General features: G+C 40.4%; 1 protein-coding gene across 1 annotated transcript in view; it reads left to right on the top strand.

Moving 5' to 3' along the window:
• The window catches only part of LOC137047485 (heat shock 70 kDa protein 12A-like), a 31,555-nt gene extending 20,037 nt beyond the window's left edge, over positions 1-11,518 (top strand). Inside the window, exon 4 of the mRNA XM_067425213.1 lies at positions 9,694-11,518. Coding sequence (XP_067281314.1) covers positions 9,694-10,733 — 1,040 coding nt within the window. The 3' untranslated portion in view covers positions 10,734-11,518. The remainder of the gene's footprint in view (positions 1-9,693) is intronic.
• Positions 11,519-26,142: the final 14,624 nt, after the last annotated feature.

The raw sequence follows: 26,142 nt of genomic DNA on the forward strand, positions 1-26,142 counted from the left end.
GAGATTGATATGAGCCTGTTTTGTTTTGCCATGTATATGATGTTTTAGAAGAACATTTTTCCCTCCATATATCCACCAGTTCAAAGCGTTCCATAAATTCTTTTAAGTAATTTCTTGAAGTGGAAAGACGAGGAGGCCATCTATCAAGAATGTTGTCAAGAACAGTATTAAAATCGCCTCCCATAATTATTAAAGAATCAGGATATTTACATAGCCAAAACAGTAACCATTCTTCAACACAGTCAAGTAAGTAGGGGTGTAACGATTCGTTTAACAACGATTCGATTCGTATCACGATTTGAGGTTGTCGAGATGATTTAAGGACGATATTGGTTTATTTAGAACGATATGATCTGAAACGATTCATTCACTTGAAATCAATTCAGTAACTTTTTAGCCAAAAATTTAAATCAGTGTGAAAGTTTTATTTCAACTGAATCGAATCATTGTTAAACCGAATCGTTACACCCCTAATATATAATGATATCGCTACTACATACAACCAACACCTCAACACCAATGCAAATGCCTACTGCAAACCCCACAAGAGGCACGAGGTTTCGAACCACTTTTGTCCGAAAGCGATACTCAGAATGAAGCAATGACGTATTCAACAGAAAACGAGAAACGATACAAGCCTCAAATCGGGGCTTCATCTGGAACCCCTTTTTGCCCGACACAAGCTCCGGAGCCTCGCTTCAGATGTCCCATCACTACCAATCACCAGCAGCACAAAAGGCACACACACGCAACCCACTGTCCGGTCTCGTTTGCAATAAGGTACTAACCTCTTATGCTTACCTTAAGGACTCCCTCGAAGATACTTACCCTTCTCCAACGTCATCTCCCAAGTCTCCAGCGATCTTCTGTGTCCAGCGTGTGTGTTCCATGTTCTCCATCGTTCCCCTCCTGAGCCTCTCCTACGACCTCCGAAGTGCAGCCTGAGAACTCAAACCAAAGACATTCACCATCCTGTCAACATTCCATCAAATTATCACTACTGGTTGCTCAATAAACCTGAATCACTAACATCTTCCCCCAGTTCCACAGACAAAGCTTAAGATAGTCCCAGGCTAAAATGCATGTTTGAGTCTCAACTGAAATTAACGTTCACTCACATATCTTAAAATAAGTCAGTGGCAGTGCCATTGTTTTGTCTCAAGAGGCACACCAGTAATGTTTTTAAAAAAAAGCACATTTAGAAAAGCTACTTCATAGGGGTTAAAAATGATTCGATTCGTATCACGATTTGAGGTTGTCGATACGATTTAAGGACGATATTGGTTCATTAAGAACGATATGATCCGAAACGATTCAGTGACTTGAAATCAATTCAGTAACTTTTTAGCCAAAAATTTAAATGAGTGTGACTGTTTTATTTCAACCGAATCTAATTGTTGTTAAAACGAATCGTTACACCCCTATTAAATGCCCTAATTGAACTAAGGCTTAATTCTGGCTCAGTCCAAGCCCTGTTTGTGAAACCGGGCCCTTGTCTCCGTAGTGTCTGTACCTCGTAACACTATAAGATAGACAGAAAGTAGCTGACCAGCTAATAAAAATAAATATGGTGAGATCGGAATCCTTGCCTAATTCCACGTAACAAATTAAATCTGGTAGATGAGCCTATCTTCAATTTGATAGAACAGTTTGCATTTGCATAAAGTGTTTGAATAGCTTTGATAAAGAAAGGACCAAAACCAAACTTTTCTAAGGAAAGAAAAAGAAACTTAAGTTCAACAGAACCAAAGGCTTTATAAAAGTCTAAAAACAAAATAAAACTGTCATCTTCAATTAAATCAGAGTAATCAATAAGGTCAAACACTAGTCTAATATTATTTGAGATATGCCTCCCTGATAAGAAACCAGATTGAGATTCATCTATAATAGAGTCTATTACCTTTTTTAAGACACATAGCAAATAGTAAGGCTGAAATTTTGTAGTCATTATTGAGAAGACATATTGGACGCCAATTATCAAGACAAAGAACACCTTTTTGGGGTTTAGGGAGTAATGTAATAAGGTCTTGTGTGAGTGTAGGGGGGAGAAAACCTTTTAAAATACTTTCCCTGAAAACCTGTAAAAGAAAGGGTGCTAATTGTTTTGCAAATAATTTGTAAAACTCGGAGGACAAGCCATTCACTCCTGGAGATTTATTACGTTTAAGACATTTAATAGCTTCAGTGACTTCCTCCAAACCAAGCGGTAGATCACACGTTTCTTTCTATCCCATCAATTTGACAAAAACTAGGTAATGAATTGAAGAAACCTGTAGCTGCTTCATAATCAAAGGAGGAACTACACAATTTTTTATAAAAATCAGCACAGATTTGTGCAATTTCTTTTGGACTGTCAGATAAATGTCCATTCGTCTTTAATTTATGAATTGTGTTATGACTGGAATTATGTCTCTCAAGTTTAGAAAAAAATAAGATGAATTTTGTTCACCATGCTCTAACCTAGATCTGATATTATAAGCTCCTTCAGCTTTGGTTCTATACAACACGTCTAGCTTATTCTGCAAATTAGAGAGTTACACATTTTCTTGGTCAGACAATGTTACTATGGGTTTTTGATAAAGAAATGCTATTTTAGAAATTCTCATTTTCCTCAGGCCTCTTCTATTTAGCTAAATCACTAGAAATTTGCCGACCTCAAATTTGAACAGTTCCCAATAGAGACTTTTGTAGCTTTACCTAAATATTCTAAAATTAAAGCTTCTAAATTAAGTCTAACAGACTCATGTTTCAAATGCGAGTTGTTCACTTTGCAGAAAGATGCTCTATAATTATAATCCTGAGTGAGACAAATTAATATTAGGGATGCACGATATTATCGGCACGACATCGGCAGATATGAAAACATTATGCCGATATGCCTTGCCGATATGATTTGCCTGCAATAACTCACGTGTGCAAGGAGTGTTACAGCGATGAGACCATGTCAGCACTGCAGTCATTCTTCAAGTGAAAACAAGAAAATACATTGCATGTAAAGTGATTTATATTGACTGTTTTTAAATGCTGCCTTGAATTTCTGAATGCATGTACAGAAGGACGTGACCGTCAGCAGCAGATTTGCCACGTTTTCACAACAAAACTAGTCCGAAACAAGCCCAATCGCGTCTCCCCACTCTCTAGCGCGTGCGGCAGCCTCCACAGCAGCAGAAGCTCCTCCAGGTCCTAGTGCTATATATTTATACATGTAGTGGGGGCGCTGTTGTTACAGTAATATAATGAAAAGTAGAATACACAAATAAATGAAGTTACTTCTTGTTCTGAATAAACAAATCATTAATGATGTCATAAATCACAAGCATGACACTTGTAAATTAAATACTTTTACAGTGTATTAATCTGTAATAAAAATGTACGAAATGGATGATGAAAAATAATCTAAGGAGCTCTACAATAATTGTAGAATTAAAAGACAGCATCAATGGATGTCATGCCACCCCCACTTCATGTGCACAAACGTTAAATCCAAAAATACAATATTTAGGTTACAGCTGCATCTGGGGTGAAAAATTACTGACTTTATTATTGTTATTTTTTAGAGCTTTTAATGTACTCTTCATAAAAAGAACTTGATTAACATTTATTTATCTTCAACAAGAATCCTTTTAGTAAGGATACCTCAGTTATCTGAAACCAGAATGAAAAAAAATAGTTTTTGCTCAAAATGGTGTTGTTTCCAAACAAAGGGAAAAAATAAACATATATCGGCATCGGTATCGGCCAAAATGAGCTGAAAAATATCGGCATATCGGCAAAAATCCAATATCGTGCATCCCTAATTAATATATATAGCTTTATGATCAGTAAGAGGGGTCACTAAGATATTAACAAATGAATTGTCAATAAATTGTTTGAAAACTAACCAAAAATCAATACGAGATTGATATGAGCCTGTTTTGTTTTGCCATGTATATGATGTTTTAGAAGAACATTTTTCCCTCCATATATCCACCAGTTCAAAGCGTTCCATAAATTCTTTTAAGTAATTTCTTGAAGTGGAAAGACGAGGAGGCCATCTATCAAGAATGTTGTCAAGAACAGTATTAAAATCGCCTCCCATAATTATTAAAGAATCAGGATATTTACATAGCCAAAACAGTAACCGTTCTTCAACACAGTCAAGTAAGTAGGGGTGTAACGATTCGTTTAACAACGATTCGATTCGTATCACGATTTGAGGTTGTCGATACGATTTAAGGACGATATTGGTTCATTTAGAACGATATGATCCGAAACGATTCAGTGACTTGAAATCAATTCAGTAACTTTAGCTCACCGTCACCGAACGCGTCATTCACTGATGATATAAAACTCCGGACGAGTTTTCATGCGCGCGTCCGTTTTTAGCGCGCCTTCACTATCGTGCAGTCTGACATTAATGCCAACTGAGATCTTACAGTGTGACATGGCTTACATCGGGGATCATGTTCGTACAGTCTGACAAAGGATTTTGAAAAATCGCAGTGTGCAGGACCATAACACAGAAAGACCTGAGAGTCTATGTTTACACCGAGTAGATTCAAACCAAACAGATACGGCTTCATACCACTGCACCGATCACATTAGTCAAGCATCGCTGCGGCCCGCGGATGGGGGATACACCTCCCTCCCTTCAATAAAAGCTCGGCCACCCACAAAGTACGCTTTCTCTACCGCCTTGCGTGCGGTATCAATTACGCGTCATAACAACTGTCTCTTTTCGCGATCAATCTTACACAGGTCTTTGGTGAATCGAAGCTTATTTTCTTGCAGAAAGGATGATTTTTTTGTCCGCTTTCCAAACTGCGCGACTAAGTGCGTGAGAGATGAACCTCATGATGATCACTCTGGAATCCGTCTGCTCCTTCCTTTTGGGATCCAGGCGATGTACTGCTTCTATGCCATCCCCAAACTTAGATTTCTCCTCCGGTAACAGAGCTTGACAGATCTTTGTGACTTCCCTCCGGACGTCCTCTGCCTCGGTCTCTCGAACTCCATATAATTTGAGGTTCCATCACCTAGAGTATGCTTCCAATTCATACACACACTTATCAATCTGATCGACCGAAGTAGTATGTACCTTTTGTTCTATGCAGGACACGTTTTCTTTAAACATAACAACTTCAACTTCAGCGTAACTTGATTTGATTTTTTTCTCCAGTTTGTCCAGTCTAGCACCCAACTTTTTTTCAATTCTGTCGGCCTGATCGTTAATGAGCTGGGAGAGCGTGTGATGATATTGTCACTATCCATTGGGATTTCCTTTCTTCTTTCTCTTTTTGGAGCAGGAGTTTCCCTAGGAATAACTGGCAATTGCGGGAAGTCTTCGTCATTAACTGCAATCAACATAATCATGACAGGCTTCCATCAAGACATAGAGTTAGCACCTGTGTTCGAGCGTTTTCTTTTTTGCTTTGAAGACATGTTTCCACCAGAAGCCAACAAAGTGTCATTTAAACCGCTAATGTAAGATAAATGACAGAAAAATTGGTCTTTTAGAGCATAAAACTACTTTTTCAAGGCCAAAATAAAAGTTGGCAAAGCAGAGCTGATTAAGGCATGTCTTCTCTCTGCGCCATCTTGCGCGCCCCTCAATATACCTGCCCTTGATAAATGCCGCGGCTGAAAACGATAGTCATTAGAATAACACGCCCCTATATATTCAAGTCTCCGCCTCCCCCACGCCCTCATTTTACGCCATGGACACACGGAAGACTGCAATGAAGCGAACCTTCTCCGACGTGGAGATCGAGACCATCACCAGGTGGAAAAAAATGAAAATTGTTTTATTTGGGAGTTTAAAGAGTGGGATTAAAGGCCCCCACAAAAACAAAATATGGACACAAATTATGAGTACTGTTAATAGTGTAGGGGTTGAGAAGCGCACTCCAGCAGTTTAAAGCTGTTTGGATGATAAATTACCATTACAATGCATTATTTTACAGCACATGTTTTGAAACAATTAGCATTTAATTTCATATCATGTCACATGTATTGGGGTGTACGATAGTGATGATGATGTGATGTGGAGTAGCATTCATTCACATTAATAACTGCACGACAATTTGAAAGATTCTTCTTCTTATAATTATTATTATGATTTTTATTATTAATGACGCTTATTGTTATTTAGAAGAAGAATGTTATTATTTATTTTATTATTATTTAAAAGAAGAATGTAATTTGTATTATTTTGTGCAGCTGTGTAACACGGACTCAGGCAGATTGGGATCCATGTGCAGTTTATTAAAGGGGGGGTGAAATGCTGTTTCATGCATACTGATCTTTTTACACTGTTAAAGACTTGGAATCCCATACTAAACATAGACAAAGTTTCAAAAGTTAAGGTGGACGTTTGATGGGAGTATTTCTTTGTCAAAAATACTACTTCCGGTTAGTCATAAGTTTCGGCAAGTTTTTTAAGATCATGCGTCCCCTTTGACGTTAATGGGGTGGAATTTCCTTGTATGGGCCTTACGGACAATTCTACCGGAAGAGCGTGAGAGAGAGAGAGGGAGAGAGGGAGAGAGCGAAAGTAACAGGCTACGCCCATCAAAGCGCTGGCTTGTAGGATGCGCTGCACAGGTGATGTGCACATAACAATGTCACCAAAAAAGTGCGTTTTTGGTTGCCAGACCAAGACAGTCCTGCACAGATTCCCCAAAAACCCCGCGTTAAAGCAACAGTGGATGTAATTTGCTTTTCTGGATCAGCAACTGAGTTGCGCGAATGTTTATATCTGTTCGCTGCATTTCGGTGCCGACTGTTTCATAAACAAGGCCCAGCTTGACGCCGGCTTTTCCAATCGCCTAATGCTGAAGGATGGAGCAGTCCCAACGTTAGAACCGCAGGCGGTGAGTGAGACTGCTTCAAATGTCTGTGTTTTTGCCTATGCTCATCAAGTAGCCCAAACATGATCACGTATAGCTAATTGATCAATGGAGCATGCGATGTGTAGTGCGTGTACATTTGTTTAGCTGGCCACTATATGTGTAACTTTATGTTTGTGTATTGTAAAAGCACTTCAAACAACAATACACAAAGAGGGGGGAAATATGTTGAACTAAATAAGCACGCTTCTTCATTCAAATGCGCTACTATTCCGTGTCTATCTATGTAAACACTAACTTAACCTGCCGTGCAAAACCAGTCCGCTTACTAACGTTACAATTGTCTACACAAACCACGCGTAAACACACACACACACGTGCACAACTGCACTTCCCACATGTACACCTTCAAAGACAAAAATACGACGATATAATTCAAGTATAAATATGTAAATAACACAAGCCGCTAAGCATATTATATAGTTAGTGTATAACTTGTACCACATAGAGACGTCCTGCTCTAGTCGTTTTTGCTGCTGCTCCTGTTCAACTGCAGCCTCTGGGTCTGATTCCGGATCATAGATGTATGGCTGTATCTGATTAAAAGCCATATTTTTATTTTGAATAAAGTTTTTTTCCCACTGTTAGGGATGACACAGCTTTACGACGCACTCGACTCAACACAATAGCAGCAGCGCGCACACGCACACGTCATTATTTAGCTCCGCTCACACGACACGCCCCCACCCGCTCGGCTTTTTTCGGAAAGACTCGGAACAGCGCATCTTTCTTATATAACTATAAAAAAAATAAAGACTTTTCGGAGATATGCAGGATGCAATGCTACTCTATAGGTACTCAAGATTGACATGACACTGACTGAAACTGAGTGTTTCACCCCCCCTTTAAAATAATACAAACTCACAGTACAAGCAGGCGTGGGTCGATAAACCAGGGCAAACAGGAATATCAGAGACAGGGCATCAATCGTGGTCATAACAGGCAAATGGTCAGGGCAGGCAGCAAACAGGCAAGAATCAGAGTCCAGGCAAACAAAGATCAAGGGCAGGCAGAACAGGGTCGTAAACAGGAATCCAAAGCAGAGTCAAACACAGGCAGGAATAAACACAGGGAATAACGCTCAGAAATGTAGCCGGGGCAAACAGGACTTCGCAATGAATGTGTGTGTGAGCAGAGTTTATGTAGGCATGATGATAAAGAACAGGTGTGCAGTAATCAGTCCAGAGAGAGGGTGTATGGGAAATGAAGTCCGATATGAGGTTAGTACTCTGGGGAGTTCGACCTCTGGTGGAATCTTCACCGGCGTTTGTGACAAGCTGTCGGGCCTAACCCTGAACCGTCAGGTAAAGCGCACAGGCTCGCAACTGGAGGAATACATGCCTACAAATCAAATGCTTTGGTACAGTCACACAAATTAAACATTGAAGTTCATGTTGCACAAAAATAAACACTGAAGTTTATAATTACTATGTTGTTGTTGTTGTTTTTTTACAGTGGGTCATATTATAGCATATCTTTGTCAGTGCGTTTTGTGGTGTTAGGAATTGTTTTTCTGCGCATTTTCGCACAAACTCAAAACGTGCGTACACCACCTCCTGAGCTGCTTTTCCACACAAGTAATGTCATTAGAAAGTATTTCTAATAAGACTATCAATCAATCAATCAATCAATCAACTTTATTTATATAGCGCTTTTACAGTCATGATTGTGTCAAAGCAGCTTCACAGTGTCAAACAGGATAATATTGCAACAAAATTAGATTTGGCTGTACAGTCGTTCTGGAGAAAACAGTGATGTTATCAGCTTATTTTAATTTATCATAGAGAGACAATGTTGGCAGATCAGTATTATAGTTTATAGAATTAAATAAAACATTTTATTTGTATAATAAGTTGAATAACTTTACTCATATTTTTAGTGTCCCCAACTGAGCAAGCCAAGCCAAAGGCGACAGTGGCAAGGAACCAAAACTCCATCAGGGCATGATGGAGAAAAATAAACCTTGGGAGAAACCAGACTCAGTCGGGGTGCCAGTTCTCCTCTGGCCTATTAACACACCGTGTAAGATTATTATTCTGGCAACCTTACAGGTCAGAAATCATGTTAGATTGGATTATTCAAAATTTCAGGGTATCACGGAAGAGACAGATTTATTTAGGATGGGGCGTCGATTACACAAGAGTATGAATACAAGAAAGATCGGAATTATTGCGCCTGAGACGGGTTTTTGAGCATGTCGTGCCGGTGAGGCAAATTCAGAGGAGACACCATTTGACACGGCTCAGCAGACACTCCAGGATGCGTTGGTCATGTCCAGGCAGGTCCACCATCTGATCCGGACACGGCCCAGATCCGGGATAAACCTCGGGATAAACAGAGAGACTAACATTAGCGTAGATGCCACTCTTTTTAAGATGTAACGAGTACATCAGGTGTTATGGGAAGTGTTCCCGGTTCCGGCTGACCTAGTTAATGCAGCCGAACAATCAGTCACTTGCGAATGTTGCCGAATGTTTAACTATGTTTACATTGTTTAACTATGTTAAACAACAGCCAAAAATGCATCATCATGAAACTTCTGCAGAGAGGTATTATTCAGACTTACCAGATATGAAAATTTGAATATATTTTACACAAAGTTGAAAGCACTAAATTATACTACTACTACTTCTACCAATAATAATCATAAAGAAATTCAAATGTTACACATTTTGGAATAGTAACAGAGTTTTCTTTAATTGTGTAATTATAAAATTATTATTTAAATACATAATTACAGATAATGTTTTTAAATGTTTAAAAAATATAATAATTTATGATAATGAAATTGTTGCATATTTTGCAGGTGGAACTATTGACATAACAGTACATGAGGTGCTAGAGGAGGGACATCTGAAGGAACTGCATGCTGCTTCAGGAAATGACATGGGTGGACAGACAGTAGACAGGAAGTTCATCTCTTTTCTGAAAGATATATTCTCAGAGGAAATTTTCATGAAATTTGAGCATGAATACCCATCAGAGGCCCTGAAATTAAAATATGACATTGCTCTGTCAAAATCTTGTGATGAAGTTGTGCTGCTCTCATGCCCAGTCCCCTTGCAAGAACTTGCCAGGCAGAAACAGAGCATAGAAAGTTACTTTGAGGGTGTTGAGGGAGCAGAGTGGGATGATGGAGCAATCCTAATTAAAGAGCAACAACTGAGGAGCTTTTTTGATGATAGTCTCAAGGCGACTGCAGACAAAATTAAGAAAATTATTAAAAATAATGAGCTGAACATTGAGTACATGCTGTTAGTTGGAGGTTATGCCGAATGTGTAATTCTGAGAAACTTCATTAAGAAGCACTTTGGGTCAAGATGTAAAGTACTGTGCCCAGCTGAACCCCAGGTAGCAATAATAAAAGGAGCAATCCTGTATGGCAAACAACCTAAAGTGGTGAAATCACGTGTAAGTGGCCTTACGTATGGACTCTGTTTATCTGAGCCCTTTGATGAATCTATACACAAGGGCAAGAGCAAATATGTAAGCAGTGAAGGAGATGAACACTGCAATGTCTGCTTTAAAAAACTTGTTGGCAAGGGAGAGTCACTCCTCTCTGATGAGGTTCGAACGTTCACTTTCTTCGCCACAGACACCAATCAAACAGCTACGGTGTTACAGTTTTACAGCACTAACAGACGAAATGTCAAGTTTGTCGATGAGTCGGGCGTGGAGCAAATTGGCTCTTTTACACTGGGCATGCCCAAAACTAATCGGGGCATGAGTCGTGAGGTCAGGTTAGAAATCAAATTTGGCTCCACTGAAATGAAGGCAACTGCAACTGATATTGATTCTGAAGAAACTGAATCAATCAAACTTGACTTTATGAACAAGCAACATTGAATGTGCTGAAACTAAGAGTAATCAAGACAGCTCTTGCATTTGTAATTAGGCATGTCCATGTAACATTTTTCCAGCACTTCAGATGTTATTTTTAACGTCATATACAAAAACATAATTTTTTCATCCATATTAAAAGGGTTAGTTCACCCAAAAATTAGATGTCTGTCATTAACTCCTCTCCCTAATGTCGTTCCACACCCGTAAGACCTCCGTTCATCTTCACACACAGTTTAAGATATTTTAGATTTAGTCCGAGAGCGTATGTAAGTGTATGCACACTATACTGTCCATGTCCAGAAAGGGAATAAAAACATCATCATAGTAGTCCATATGAGACATCAGTGGGTTAATTAGAGTCTCTTGAAGCATCCAAAATACATTTGGGTCCAAAAATAACAAAAACTACGACTTTATTCACCATTGTCTTCTCTTCCGCGTTTGTTTTCAATCCTCAAATAAAGATTTAAATGGTTATGAATCAGCGTATCGATTCATGAATAGTCTGGACTAGTGTACATACACTTGGATCTTTTTGGAGGAACCCGGTGTTTACATGAGGTAAAGTTTAATTGTAATTTTGCCCAATTTACATTATAATCACATTATGAGGGTGCATATAAACACACACATCAAAGATATCGCCAACAAGATAAGACACACCAACATGTGACATTTCACCTGAAGTTTTCCAGCTGGCATATATTTTGCGGAAGATCACAAAAAAACGTTACCTGCGTATGGTCAATTAACTGACAGAGCATATATGCACCTTCGGCATCAGCTGTTTTGACATCCCTCCACTTCCCCAACTCCACAAACATAATTTAGTAGGGGTGTAACGATTCGTTTAACAACGATTCGATTCGTATCACGATTTGAGGTTGTCGATATGATTTAAGGACGATATTGGTTCATTTAGAACGATATGATTCGAAACGATTCAGTGACTTGAAATCAATTCAGTAACATTTTAGCCAAAAATTTAAATCAGTGTGACTGTTTTATTTCAACCGAATCGAATCGTAGTTAAAACGAATCGTTACACCCCTATAATTTTGGTATCTTGCTCCCAGATTCATCTTCCAATAAGCCAGATTTGTTTAACCTTATTATCTTAAAGATTGTATGGGCCAACAAACTCATCAAAACTCATTTGTATAGATTGTCATAATTTTTCCTCATGTGACATACAAACTTTGACGCTTTCCACGCCATTGACAGCAATCCAAAGAGTACAGAATCTCTGGATCAAAACACAGGCAAATAGCATGCCTTGTTGGCTAGAGATATTCGCACAAGCTTCGCCTAACAATTCCTGTCTGGGAAAAACAAGATTAAAAACATAACGGGTGTATTTCAATGTTTTCAGTGGTGTAGTCAGTAAAGCATAAGGCTTAAAGATCTTTTTTATGCGATCGACCCAGGTTCAAATCCGCCTTTTGCCCATCACATGTCATTTCAGAAAGCTATTCTGATAAAAATTAAAAAAATGTTCTAAAAGTGGAAATAAGGGCCTAATGTTGAATAATAATAAAAGCATTTATTGGGTAGGGTTAGGGGTCGGTGTAGGGAGGGCTTTTATTATCCCATTAAGGCAGCATCCATTTAATAATTATAATAAATATAGTAATTTACACTGTTATTATTGCATCCTGTTTATGTACAACAATACTGAGGTGCAAATGGTATGTATCTGCCAAAATAAAGCATAAATAGCATCTAATTACTATTTATACATATTGCAAAGAACTGCTACTTTTACATGGTTTGAATATAATATATCATTATTTTCACTTAGTAAATAGCATCTACACCTACTTGCACTTTGTGTAAATATCATCCATCGTTAAGAAAATATGTTGTAATGAGTGTAAATAGCAGCTGCCTTCTTTTTAAAGCAGAAGCTCTGTTCTTTTTTGATATATGTTCACATTTATGTACAACAAAATGTTCTGGTTGCCGTTAAAATATTGTGAAAATGATGAAAAATGCTGGCAAAAAAAAAATTTGATTTGTAGAGTAGTTCAGTGATTTATAATATTTGTTAAGGCAGAGTTTAAGTTTTCTGTTTCTAATCTGGTTTCTGTTCACATTTGCCTTTCTTTTTGTTTCTTCTGTTTTTAAATCATTGAATGTTAACACTATGTGGAAGAACACCGCTGGGCCACATTGCGCACTGCTTATACTTGACCCTGGGCTAGTCATTAAGCATTTTACCTATTTATTCATTTGAATATGAAACCTGGACACAGAGCTTGTCTCAGGGCATTCTAGGATTGAATTTACCAATTATAAACAGGAATTGGAACTCTTAGCTCAGGCCCCAGGGTAAAAAATAACAAACACAAATGATATTTTCAGATGCAACACTGGAATTTAAAAACAAAGAAGTGTAACTAAATAAAAGATTGGTGGACGTAGAAGAATGTAGTGAGATTTTATAAACTTATAATTTAACCAAGCATTTATGTAATTTCTGTTCTGACATGTCATTTTATCCTTTTGGCTTGTATTTCTTCTTTTTACAAACCCTAATAAAATAAATTGTGTGTAAAAATACAAATAGATGGACATCATTACTGCGAATGGGTACCATCACCCTCAAAAAAGGCTGGCTGAAACCATTTTCAAGAAGAAAAGAAAGTCTTTAGGGGGGGGGGGTCTTTTTACACTGTTAAAGACTTGGATTCCCATCCTAAACATAGACAAAGTTTCAAAAACTAATGTTGGACGTTTGATGGAGTATTTCTGTGTTAAAAATACTCCTTCCGGTTTCTCACAAGTTTCGGAGAGTTTTTTTCGAGTATGGGTCTCGACGTTAATAGATCGGAAGGTCCTTGTATGGGCCGTACGGGCTCTTCTCCCGGTAGGGTGCGCGCGCGTCACTAGAGCGAGAGAGGAAATGCACGCCCATAAACACTCGCTCAGCTGCAGATCCAGTCGTCTGTGAACACTTCTGTCGTTATAGTCCGCGCCGCGCTCCACTTCATTCCTATGGGTGACGTCGAGCGACTTCAACGCTTCAGCACAGCATCCGGGAAGGCAGCGCTTTATTTGAACCGATTTGAACGCAGAAATGACAGGAAGCTTCACAGCATCGCTTCAGTCGCGTCTCAAAGTGGATCTCCACCGTTCACTGCTGTCACAGGACTTCACCAAATCATACCAAAGAAGTGTGTTTCTGACGGAGCGGTCCCAGCGATAAAGGTTCGGTCCTGCTTTGGAAGCAGCCGGTGAGTAAAACTGCTTCAAATGTCTGTGCTGTCGGCTATCGTCGCGTGAGTAAACATCAGTAAACGACACGATCGCGTGCTTCGTCATTCAAATGCGCTAACGGACTCCATTGATGTTCTCTGTATAACGTTACACTAGTCTGACGTGCAAAACCGTTTTGCTTGCTACTGCTAAGGTTTAGTCGCATACAATAGTCCATAAACCGAATCATGTCCTCATAAACTGCGAGTAAAGACACACAAATGTTGACAGGTCACTAAATACAGTACATACCACAGAGACGGACGTCCTGATGTTGCTGTTTATCCTGTTCAATTTATTTCAGCCTCCGAAGGATTCTGGATCACATATCTATTAGCTGAGAATGCGTCATTTTTTAGCTCCGCCCACACGATACGCCTCCAGGCGCTCGTTTTTTTCCGGTAAGATTCGGTACAGCCCATATTTCTTTTATAAATATAATAAAACTAAAGACTTTTCAGAGATATGAAGGATGCAATACTACTCTATAGGTACTCAAGATTGACTGAGTGTTTCACCCCCCCCCCCCCCTACCCCTTTAAGCAGATTTATGTGCTTGTTGAATGTTTGATTTATATTTTTACATTAGCTTAATTTTTGCTTAAACAATATTTTATATATTTCTTCAGTTTTATGCAGATGTTCTTTTTCATGTGTTTTTAGATATGGAGATGTTGTACTGTTTCAAAAGATGCATAACATCGGCCCCTACCATATAAAATCTCATCAACGGTGGGGAAGTGGTGTGTCATAAATGACATAAAAGTCTTGTCAGATATGTTTGTGTACTTTGTCTTTTTTTTTTTTACATACTTTTTAATAATTTTTGCAGTGGTGTATGGATGGGGATCATTTTGACAATGTTCCCATCTATTTTCAGTACATCGTTGTCCTGTAAACATACCCTGGGTATAAACTTACCCAATCATTTGTTGTATTCCCTAATTGTAATTTGCTTTATGTAAATGTGAATGGAAGAGCATTGCTTAAAATCTATCACATCTGCATGGGTCAAGTACCACAAAAACATTTTAATTTTTCCCACTGCATGCCTTTTTTGGTTCTTTAAACAAAAACAGCCATTATGCAAATGTTAATGCATATTTGGTGTGCTGTCCGGGGGGAGGGCTTCGAGCTCAGACTTGGCCCGAACCCAGAGTACCCCCCTGTATGTAAATGGTTAGAACTAAAAAGGGTGGTGGAGGGATGCTAATAACCTGTCAACAAAACGGAGGTAAGACTGCTGCGTATATACGCATTTTTTGTTGATTAGCTGAGTGCTCTCCACCTGTGTCAATTATCTGAAAGTGCTCCTCCTGAACCTTTGTTAATAAAAATCATTAAATATGAAAGCAAGCCTGTTTTTCAGCATGCTGATCATATATGGCTTTTGGCTTGTTTTGCCATGTCAAACCCAACAGCCTGGGGCCTGTTTCAGAAAGGAAGTTATTTCCATACATTTTGCTGTCATTACGACTGCTCACTGTCTTCAAGAGCAAAAAAAAAAAAAAAAAAACTGCTGTTTCACAGCACTGTTGTTGGTTCAGTGAGGGCATTCCACATTGAGAGCAGACACAGGCTGCACTACATTCCTGTGCCTGCTGCAGTTGTCCCTGGGTGTTTCAGCACTGAAAGAGCATTTATTTTTAAAAGAACAACATGGGTGTGACCCTGCATCTTATCAAGATAGATGTGGTCATGCGCTTCATGTTTCCACTGCGGAAACACGACTATCTTGGTGCTTAGGTCGAGACTCGCCTACCGGGAAGGTGGAGTCCCCTTACCTATGCCCCGATTTAGTGCTATTTCTGTCCAGAAGAATAGACCTACTTAGAGGAATAGCCAGGGTGACCTGAGGAAAAATTACAGTCATTCACTGCTATAGGAGGAGAAGTATTGGCTAAGCTTGTTAAATCAACAACATGTATGTGTGACCCTATACCGACTAGGCTACTAAAAGAGATGCTTCCAGAGGTCATAGATCCTCTGATTATAATTATTAATTCATCCTTGATATTAGGATATGTACCAAAAACATTTAAGTTGGCTATAATTAAACCACTTATTAAAAAAAACGCAACTTGATCCTAAAGAATTAGTCAGTTACAGGCCAATCTCAAATCTACAGTTTCAATCAAAAATACTAGAAAAGGCAGTGTCTTCACAATTATGTTCCTTTTTAGAAAGAAATGGTATATGTGAGGATTTCCAGTCAGGATTTAGACCGTATCATAGTACTGAGACTGCTCTCATCAGAGTTACAAATGATTTACTCTTATCATCTGATCGTGGTTGTATCTCTCTATTAGTATTACTCGATCTTAGCGCTGCATTCGATACTATCAATCACAAGATTCTTTTGAATAGACTCGAAAATTACTCGAATGTTGGCATTAGTAGAATCGCATTGGCATGGTTTAAATCGTACTTATCTGACCGTTATCAGTTTGTAGCAGTAAATGAAGAGATGTCACACCGATCACAAGTTCAGTATGGAGTACCGCAAGGCTCAGTGTTAGGACCGTTGCTCTTCACCCTTTACATGCTACCACTGGGAGATATCATTAGGAAGCATGGCTTTAGTTTTCATTGTTATGCTTAAGATACTCTGCTCTATATTTCTTCACGCCCAGACGAAACTTACTCACAAGATTAACGCAATACATAGCCAATATAATTTTTTTTGGATGAATAGTAATTTCCTGCAACTTAAGTCAGATAAAACAGAATTTTTAATTATTGGACAGATAAGCTCCAAAAGTAATAACCTAGAATATTGTCTTACACTTGGTAACTGCTCTGTCAATGTTACGGTTGATACAAAGAAAAACTGGTGCGAGGATCCAAATGCAAAAAGGAGATATTTATTAACAAATAAAACAAACTTAAAGCAAAAACCCACGAGGTGGGAAAAACACCTAAACAGAATAATAACACACAAAACACATACCAGGAAGGGTCACAGGGATTGGGGCACGTAGAAAGTACAACGATCCGACCAGGACTGACAAACATGAGGAGCTTCAGAAGGGAAGAAATCAAGAGGGAACAGGTGGGACAAATGAAACCAATAGCAAGATAACAAGGGGGGAGGGATCTAACAGAGACGAGCACATGCTCAACATAAAATCCACATGTGCACACAAGACAGGACAGGCATGTGACATTACCCCTCCTTAAGGAGCGGCTACCAGACGCTCCACTAGGGACAGGGATGGGAGAAACAGACCAGGGCAGGATGGGAGGGGAGGGACTGACCAGGGCGGCACGGGAGGGACTGACCAGGGCGGCACGGGAGGGGTAAATAAGGGAAGAATGGGGGAAAATAAAAAGTTCAAGGGGCCATGATGGCCTGCAAAGTTCAGGTGCCCAGGGCGCGGGCAGAGCAGGATGCCTGAGTAGCACGTCCGGCACATAGTCTACTGGCACTGGGAGCACCGGAACTGGGAGCACCGGAACTGGGCCCGTCACAGAGTCCACCAGCACTGGGACCACCGGCACACAATCCACCGGAACTGGGACCACCGGAACTGGGACCACCAGAACACGATCCACCGGCACAGGGTCCACCGGAACTGCCTCCGGGGCTTCGGATAAAGCCCTGTGGTCCTTCCAAGCATGTAGGACTGCCACCACGAAGCATCCCATCACAGCCCTCCAAGCCGTCTCCGGACTTGGGACCACCGGAACGGAGTCCACCGGATCTAGGACCACCGGCACTGGGACCACTGGAACACAATCCACCGGCACTTGGACCACCGGCATTCGATCCACCGGTACAGGGACCACTGAAACAGGCACAAAGGGAGCCTTCCTTCTCCTCTTCCTCTTAGAGACCACCGGAGCTTGGGCCACCGGAACTGGGGCCACTGGAACTGAGACCCCCGGAATACGATCCACCGGACCCCATTCCACCGGCAATGGGACCACCGGCGCTGGGACCACCGGCATACGATCCACCGGTACTGGGACCACCGGAACAGGAACCACCGGAGCTATCCGGCTCCTGGTCCTAGAGGGACTGGAGTCCAGCCATTCCACAAACTCCCAAAAGTCCGGGGTTCCCATTCTCTCAACCTCTGTGGGGCTGAAAGGCATGTCCAGGCAGAGGTTAAACACCTCTGTCTGCTGTCTCATTGAGGTGCAGGTGATGCACCTCAATGAGGAATTGGCAGGCGAACTCTCTTACACCCGCCCCATGTTGGCGGATGTATTTTGAGTTCACCTGCCACATCACCTGTACAAGCCTGGTAAGCTCCAAAGAGCAAAAAAACAAAAAAAAACCCTCTTGCTGAATCCTGTATGGTTGGATCGTTATGTTACGGTTGATACAAAGAAAAACTGGTGTGAGGATCCAAGTACAAAAAGGAGATATTTATAAAACAAACTTAAAGCAAAAACCCATGAGGGGGGAAAAACACCTAAACAGAATAATAACATACAAAACACATACCAGGAAGGGTCACTGGGAAAACGGGACACGTAGAAAGTACAACGATCCAACCAGGACTGACAAACACAAGGAGCTTAAGAAGGGAAGAAATCAAGAGGGAACAGGTGGGACAAATGAAACCAATAACGAGATAACAAGGGGGGAGGGATCTAACAGACACGAACACATGCTCAACATAACAAAATCCACATGTGCACTAGGGGTTGGAATCACAGGATACGATACTATCATAATATTTTGCCTACGATAACAATGTATCATGATACCATCGATTCTGTGACAGACGATATATTGCGAGAAGTCATTTGATCATGTATTTCATTTATTAACAGTTCATCTAATTTTTAAATATCAACAATGTACAATATGTACATATACAGCTATCAAACAGCCATAGGCTTGAAAAATGCTTATTTGCTAGAGAGAACAGTTTTGTGACTAAATGATTTATAGTACAGAAAGGTCAAATCTCTACCATTAGCCTACTACTATGTTGCTGCTATGAATAATCATATCAGCAACATCTCAAATTTATATTACTTGTAGTAATTAGGGATGTCATGATACCAAAATTCCAGTAGTCAGCAATACCATAAAACAAATATATATAATTACGTTCAATGAGTTTATTATATATGATGATGATAATTATAATTAAGTAATAGGCTAGATGCTAATAAATGTGATGCACATAATTAACCGTTGCTGTTAAATGTAGTTTTATACACTGTTGATTATAAATGCAGCACTCTTAGTTTCTTCATGATTGTTCAGGGATTGCGATCCCTTTTAATTTTCTGAACGCGTGTTGACCATGGTGTGTTGACGTGAGACTTGTCAGCACCATTTTGGTTTAGATTTTTCTGCTTCATAAAATAAACAACATGTATACATGTGCTCAACGTGAGAAGTTGTCTCTTGTAATTTATTGAAATTTCCACAACATAAAAATGTACCTTTATGGCTGTATGCTGTTTAAAAGTAAACATTGTTTATAACAAGATCAAGTAAAAGCAACAATCTGGGCATAATTATTATTAGTAGTAGACATACTATTATTACATAGAGACAGCCCGTCATTCAGAGACGCAGAACATGCAGGAGTTCAGTAATATTTTTTTAATAGTATTTTGCAGTTTAATATTCACATACACTAGTATATATTCGGCTACAGTCTGGAGCCATGCGCTTTAGATAAAAGTGAAAGTGACTGAACGCAGCTGTGGGTATAGGCCTATGTATACAAAAAATATATATCTATACTTGGTGCCAGAGTATCAATAACGTCTCATGGGCGGAAATATCGCGATAAATCGGCATTTTGATTTTTTGTCCCACCCCTAATGTGCACACAAGAAAGGACAGGCATGTGACAGTCAAGCCCTCGCCGTCAGTGAGGAACCTGGGTGTGCTCTTCAATACCAATCTCTCATTTGAAAGCCACGTTTCTAGCATCTGTTAAACTGCATTCTACCATCTTAAAAATATATCTAAATTACGGCACATGCTTACAATGCAAAATGCTGAACAGTTAGTACATGCGTTCACAAGCTCAAGGCTAGATTATTGTAATGCTCTACTGGGTGGTTGCCCTGCTCGCTTAATAAACAAACTCCAACTGGTCCAAAACGCAGTCGAGTTCTTACTAGAACCAGGAAGTATGATCATATAAGTCCAGTTCTGTCAACACTGCACTAGCTCCCTATTAAACATTGCATACATTTTAAAATCTTGCTTATAATTTACAAAGCACTAAACGGTTCAGCTCCCCAGTACTTAAGCGAGCTCTTAACACATTATACTCCATCACGTCTATTGCGGTCTCAAAACTCTGGCCAGTTGATAATACCTAGAATATCTATATCAACTGCAGGTGGTCGATCCTTTTCCTATTTAGCACCTAAACTCTGGAACAGTCTTTCTAGTATTGTTCGGAAAGCAGACACACTCTGTCAGTTTAAATCTAGACTAAAAACACATCTCTTTACTATGGCATACACATAGAACATTATTAACTTTCATTATTCAAATCAATTAACTGATTGTAAGACTGTATTAACTAGGTCAGCCGGAACCGGGAACACTACCCATAACACCTGATGTACTCGTTACATCATAAAGAGTGGTATCTACGCTAACGGATCGGATGGTGGACCTGCGCCTGGACATGATCAACGCATCCTGGAGTGTCTGCTGAGCCGTGTCATTGGTGTCTCCTCTGAATTTGCCTCACCGGCACGTCATGATCAAAAATCCGTCTCCGACGCAATAACTACGATCTTTCAAGTATTCATACTCTTGTGTAATTGACGCACCATCCTAAATAAATCTGTCTCTTGCGTGATACCCTGAAATTTTGAATATTCCGATCTAATATAATTTATGACCAGTAAGGTTGCCAGAATAATAATCATACACGGTGTGTTAATCGGCCAGAGGAGAACTGCCACCCTGACTGAGTTGGGGACACTAAAATTATAATCAAAGTTATTTAACTAAATATATAAATAAAATGTATGAATTAGGTTTTATTTAATTCTATAAATTCTAATACTGTTCTGCCAACATTGTCGCTCTATGATAAATTAAAATAAGCTGACAGAAATGAGAGAGTGAGGGGGAGGTGTGAGGAAAGATGTTTGGGCCGGGACTTTTTACTGCGCCGAGCGCAGGGCTTAATGGGCTTATTCAAGTCCTCTTTTATTTTTTGAGTTGTTTTGTCCAGAATGACTGTACAGCCAAATCTAATTTTGTTGCAATATTGTCCTGTTTGACACTGTGAAGCTGCTTTGACACAATCGCGATTGTAAAAGCGCTATATAAATAAAGTTGATTGATTGATTGATTGATTGATTGATTTGCTCGCGGCATGGCCGTTTTTAATGATGGCGGTGAGCCCCGTGGTTCTGGACCCGCTGAGGCGGCTTGGCGTCGCAGATCATGGAGCTCACAACTGGATTTGTCAGCGGAGATTGAGACTGTCGAGGCACTTTCTCAATCATCCACTGACAGTTCAGATGATCTCCCTCCCCGTGAGAAAGCCTGCGGCATCTTCCCCCGGGGTGGGCGGACCGATGCTCGTGCTCTCTCTGGTTCTGAGGAGCCGGACGAGTTCAACATTGAGGCGGGTGGTGAAGAAAATGTGTCGCCACTTCATCCACCCGTCAATGAGGTGTTGGTAGAGGTAATGACCCGTGCAGTGGCCAAATTAAATATCGATTGGCAACAAGAAACAGAGGAAATCCAGCCACCAAGCAGGCTGGACGATCGCTTTCTTTCTCGCCGGGTTCAGTTACTTCGCCGGGGCTTACCATTCTTTCCGGACTTGCACAACGAGTGCAGGTCCTGGAACAGACCATACTCGGCGCATTTCCAACCCCCCAGTATTGGATTATTCTAACGTAATGGCTGCTGGGAAGAAGTCCTAGCCACGGCAGGACTTCTAAGAGCGGTCCCTCCTGTGCGGGGGCAACTGGGGTTGCATCCCGTGCGGCGCTCTTGGGAAAACAATTAGGTAATCCTGCCGTCACAGACGCTTCGGCCACATCGTTTTCCCATGGACAGATGCTGCTCCAGTCACCTCGAAAAAGACCTGCTACTGGATGGCATGTCTCTCCACACACCGTAAATAGTTTCCAGCTGCTCCCTGTCAGGTTTCCGCCTCAGGGGGCTGGGAACGAGGCTCAGTTAACATTTGAGGTCGGCCTCGAGAGGCTGATTCCCTTAGTAGATTATCTCGGAGCATGGAAATGCCTTCCGAATATATCAACGTGGGTCCTGCGTACTATAGAAATAGGGTACAGACTCCAGTTCGATCACCCCCCTCCGAAACTCAATGGGGGGACATGGACTGCAGTGGTCCCTCAGCGGGTTCGGGTAATGGAACAAGTAAAATATTTGCTGGCAAAGGAAGCCATAGAAAAGGTTCCGATGTCGGAGGGGGAGGCTGGGTTCTACAGCCAGTACTTTATAGTTCTAAAAAAGGATGGAGGGCTTCGGACGATTTTAGATCTAAGGTATCTGAACCGGTCCCTGTTGCACTTCGGCCTGTTGCACATGAGGGCCTGTTACGACCAGCTCGGTTTAAGTCGCAACATAAAAGAGGGATCAAACACCAACGTTTAATCAAAGTAAATTATATTTATTGGTATTAACAAATATAACAATAATTACAAATAACAAACATAAGTCTAGGGAACTAAAGAAACAAAGATATAAACAAAATATTAAAGCTACATGATATAAGAAAGGTACAAGAAAGAAACTAAATGAAAAGCAAAGAGCCACTCCCGTGAGAAACTATCCCACAGAGAGTGCTAACTCAAATGAAAACGAAGAGCACTTAAATACCCTAATCTACAAATTATCAATTAAGAAGAGGGTGTGACTCAGAAACTCCCACAGTCTGCCACCAATGGGTAGAGAGAAACACTCAGGGTCGTTACAACCCCCACTCCAAAAAGAGGTTCCCTAAAGAACCGACAAAAAAGGAAAACAAACAACAAAGCAAATTAATATATAGATATTTCACAAATACACAAAACATTCAGGCCGTTGATACTCATCCTAGCAATCCCGTTCCAGTTCACTCTCGGATCCCCTGGGCCCTAGGGTTTCAAAGAGAGATAGAGAAAGGGAGAGAAAGAGAAATAGAAAAACACAGCCCATACTGAAACAACTTTTACACCCGGGAAAGAGCATCTGCAATTAAATTATCCTTGCCACGGATATGTTTGATCAGCAGATGAAAAGGTTGTAATGCAAGACTCCATCTCATAATTCTCTGGTTTTTACCACGCATTCGGTCTAAAAATGTCAAAGGATTGTGGTCAGTGTAGACAATAATGGGACCACAAATTGAGCTCAAATAGACTTCGAACTGTTGAACAGCCAACACAAGAGCTAAAGCCTCTTTTTCAATCGTAGAGTATGCCAATTGATGGCGATTAAATTTTTTTGAAAAATAACTAACCGGATGTTCGATTCCATCAGCATCTTCCTGTAGGAGAACAGCACCAGCACCACAGGCACTGGCATCAACTGCTAAAAGGAAAGGTCTCTGGAAATTAGGTGTAACCAATACAGGCGCATTGGCTAACAGGGCTTTAGCATTATTGAAAGCAAACTGGCATTGTTCAGTCCATAAGAATGGTTTCTTCGGACTCAACAAATCAGTCAGAGGAGTAACTACACTGGCAAAATTCTTACAAAACCCTCTGTAGTAGCCTACCATTCCCAGGAATCGGCGGAGCTCACGGCGGGTAACAGGAGTAGGAAAACTACTAATAGCATTTACTTTAGCGTCGATTGGCTTTACACAACCCCGACCAACTACTTTTCCCAAGTATGTCACAGTAGCCTTTCCAAACTCACACTTGGCAAGGTTAATAGTTAAATTGGCTTCAGCCAGTCGTACAAAAAGTTCTCTAATTTGGTCAAGATGTTCGGACCAAGAAGAACTAAACAAAACAACATCGTCTAGATAGGCCTCACACCCTGACAACCCGGACAGTACTCGATTTACCAATCGTTGAAATGTAGCGGGTGCATTTCTGACCCCAAAAGGCATAACGGTGTACTGCAGGAACCTATCAGGTGTCACAAAAGCAGACAATTCCTTAGCACGAGAAGTCAAAGGCACTTGCCAATAGCCTTTCAAAAGGTCGAATTTGCTAACAAATTGCGCAGAGCCAACACGATCAACGCAATCATCGATTCTAGGCAAGGGGTAGCAATCAGGTTTAGTTAAAGCATTGAGCTTCCTGTAGTCAGTGCAAAAACGATAAGATTTATCCGGCTTACTCACTAAAATACAAGGAGAGCTCCAAGAACTGAAACTGGGTTCTGCCAAATGATGAGAAAGTAAATAATCAACCTCTTTCTGAAGCAATTCCCTTTTTATAGGATTTACTCTGTATGCATGTTGTTTTACAGGTGAAGCCGTACCAACATCAATATCATGCTCAATGATATTAGTTTGGGTAGGGATATCAGAAAAAAGAGAGGGGAACGAATTTACCAACTTCATTATATCTGTCTTCTCAGAGTCAGATAAATGAGATAAATGAGAAGTCAAATTGGCAAGGATTTCAGAATTATTTAGTCGCCCTTCCACGACTCCTCGAGAAGGACCGTTTATTTCGTCCGTAGCCATTTGATCTGCATTTTCCCCCATATTTTCAGATACATCTAAACTGCTTCGGCTAACAAGAGTAGTTGATACAACATCAACAGACAAAGAAGTCACAGGAGTCACATAAGGTTTTAATAAGTTAATATGACAAACCTGTAATTTCTTTCGGCGGTCAGGAGTATTTAGTAGATAGTTGTTATTAGGGAAACACTTTGCAACTGAATATGGTCCAGCAAACCTAGCCTGGAAAGGACTTGTAACCACAGGTAACAATGCCAACACTTGATCACCAACTTGAAGTTCTCTGGACTTGACCTTACGGTTATAGAATCTCTGCATCTTCCCCTGGGACTTACCTAATTTACGTTGGGCAATAGCTCTAGCTTCATAGAGTCGATAGCGAAAACTGCTTACATAGTCCACCACATTCTCTGGAGGGTCAGAGATCTTCCATTCGTCGGCTAAGACAGCACTAGGTCCCCTAACAGTGTGTCCGAACACTAGTTCATTAGGACTGAACCCTATGCTCTCCTGCACGACTTCACGGATAGCTAACAACATCCAAGGAATTCCCTCTTCCCAATCAGAGTCAAGCTCAACACAATAAGATCTCAAAAGTGACTTCAGGGTCTGGTGGAATCTTTCTAGCACCCCCTGACTCTGAGGATGATAAGCACTTGAGATGTTATGGGTAACTTTAAGTTGTTGCATAACTTTAGCGAAGTGTCGAGACATGAAGTTTGAGCCCTGATCAGACTGAAGAGTGTTAGGAATGCCAAAAATGGACATAAAACTCGTTAAAGCCTTTAAAATCGATTTGGTAGTAATCGATCGCAAGGGATAAACTGCAGGATAGCGTGTGGACTGACACATTACAGTTAGTAAATACGCATGTCCAGCCTTTGATCGTGGCAAAGGACCAACACAGTCTATAATGAGATGCTCAAAGGGAGTAGTAACTGCAGCAATAGGCTGTAAAGGAGCCAACGGAATTTTCTGATTTGGCTTCCCGGTCATTTGACAGGTATGACAAGACCGTATATAGTTAATCACATCTCGCTTAACTCTAGGCCAATAGAATTTTCTCAGAATTCTGTCATAGGTCTTTCGTACACCCATGTGACCAGCGACGCCCTCATGGGACAGCTGTAGGATGGCTTGACGAAAAGTAAGAGGAATCACAATTTGAATTCTGGGATCTAGCAAAACATCAGAACACATGGGTTGTTTCCTACAGAGCAATCCATCTGTAACAAAATAAAGAGGAAGTGATTTATCACCATTTACGTCATCCACCAAAGAAAACAGATCCTGAAGGGTACAGTCCGACTGCTGTTCTTTAATTAATTCATCTCGAGTGACACTATAAAGTGGAGATAAAGAACAAGCATTAACATGGTCATCATGATTAAATGGACTTTCAGGCATGAAATCAGACTTTTCCATGGTATCATCAACCACAGGCAGTAAATCAGGCACAGGAGTTTCATCTTCAAGACTAGCACACACCACATTATATTCTGGTTGAGAGGAATTCACAGACGAAAGAAAAGTATCACTAAGAATAC

This window comes from Pseudorasbora parva, chromosome 2 (genome assembly GCF_024679245.1).
Source record: "Pseudorasbora parva isolate DD20220531a chromosome 2, ASM2467924v1, whole genome shotgun sequence".
Classification (NCBI taxonomy): Eukaryota; Metazoa; Chordata; class Actinopteri; order Cypriniformes; family Gobionidae; genus Pseudorasbora; species Pseudorasbora parva.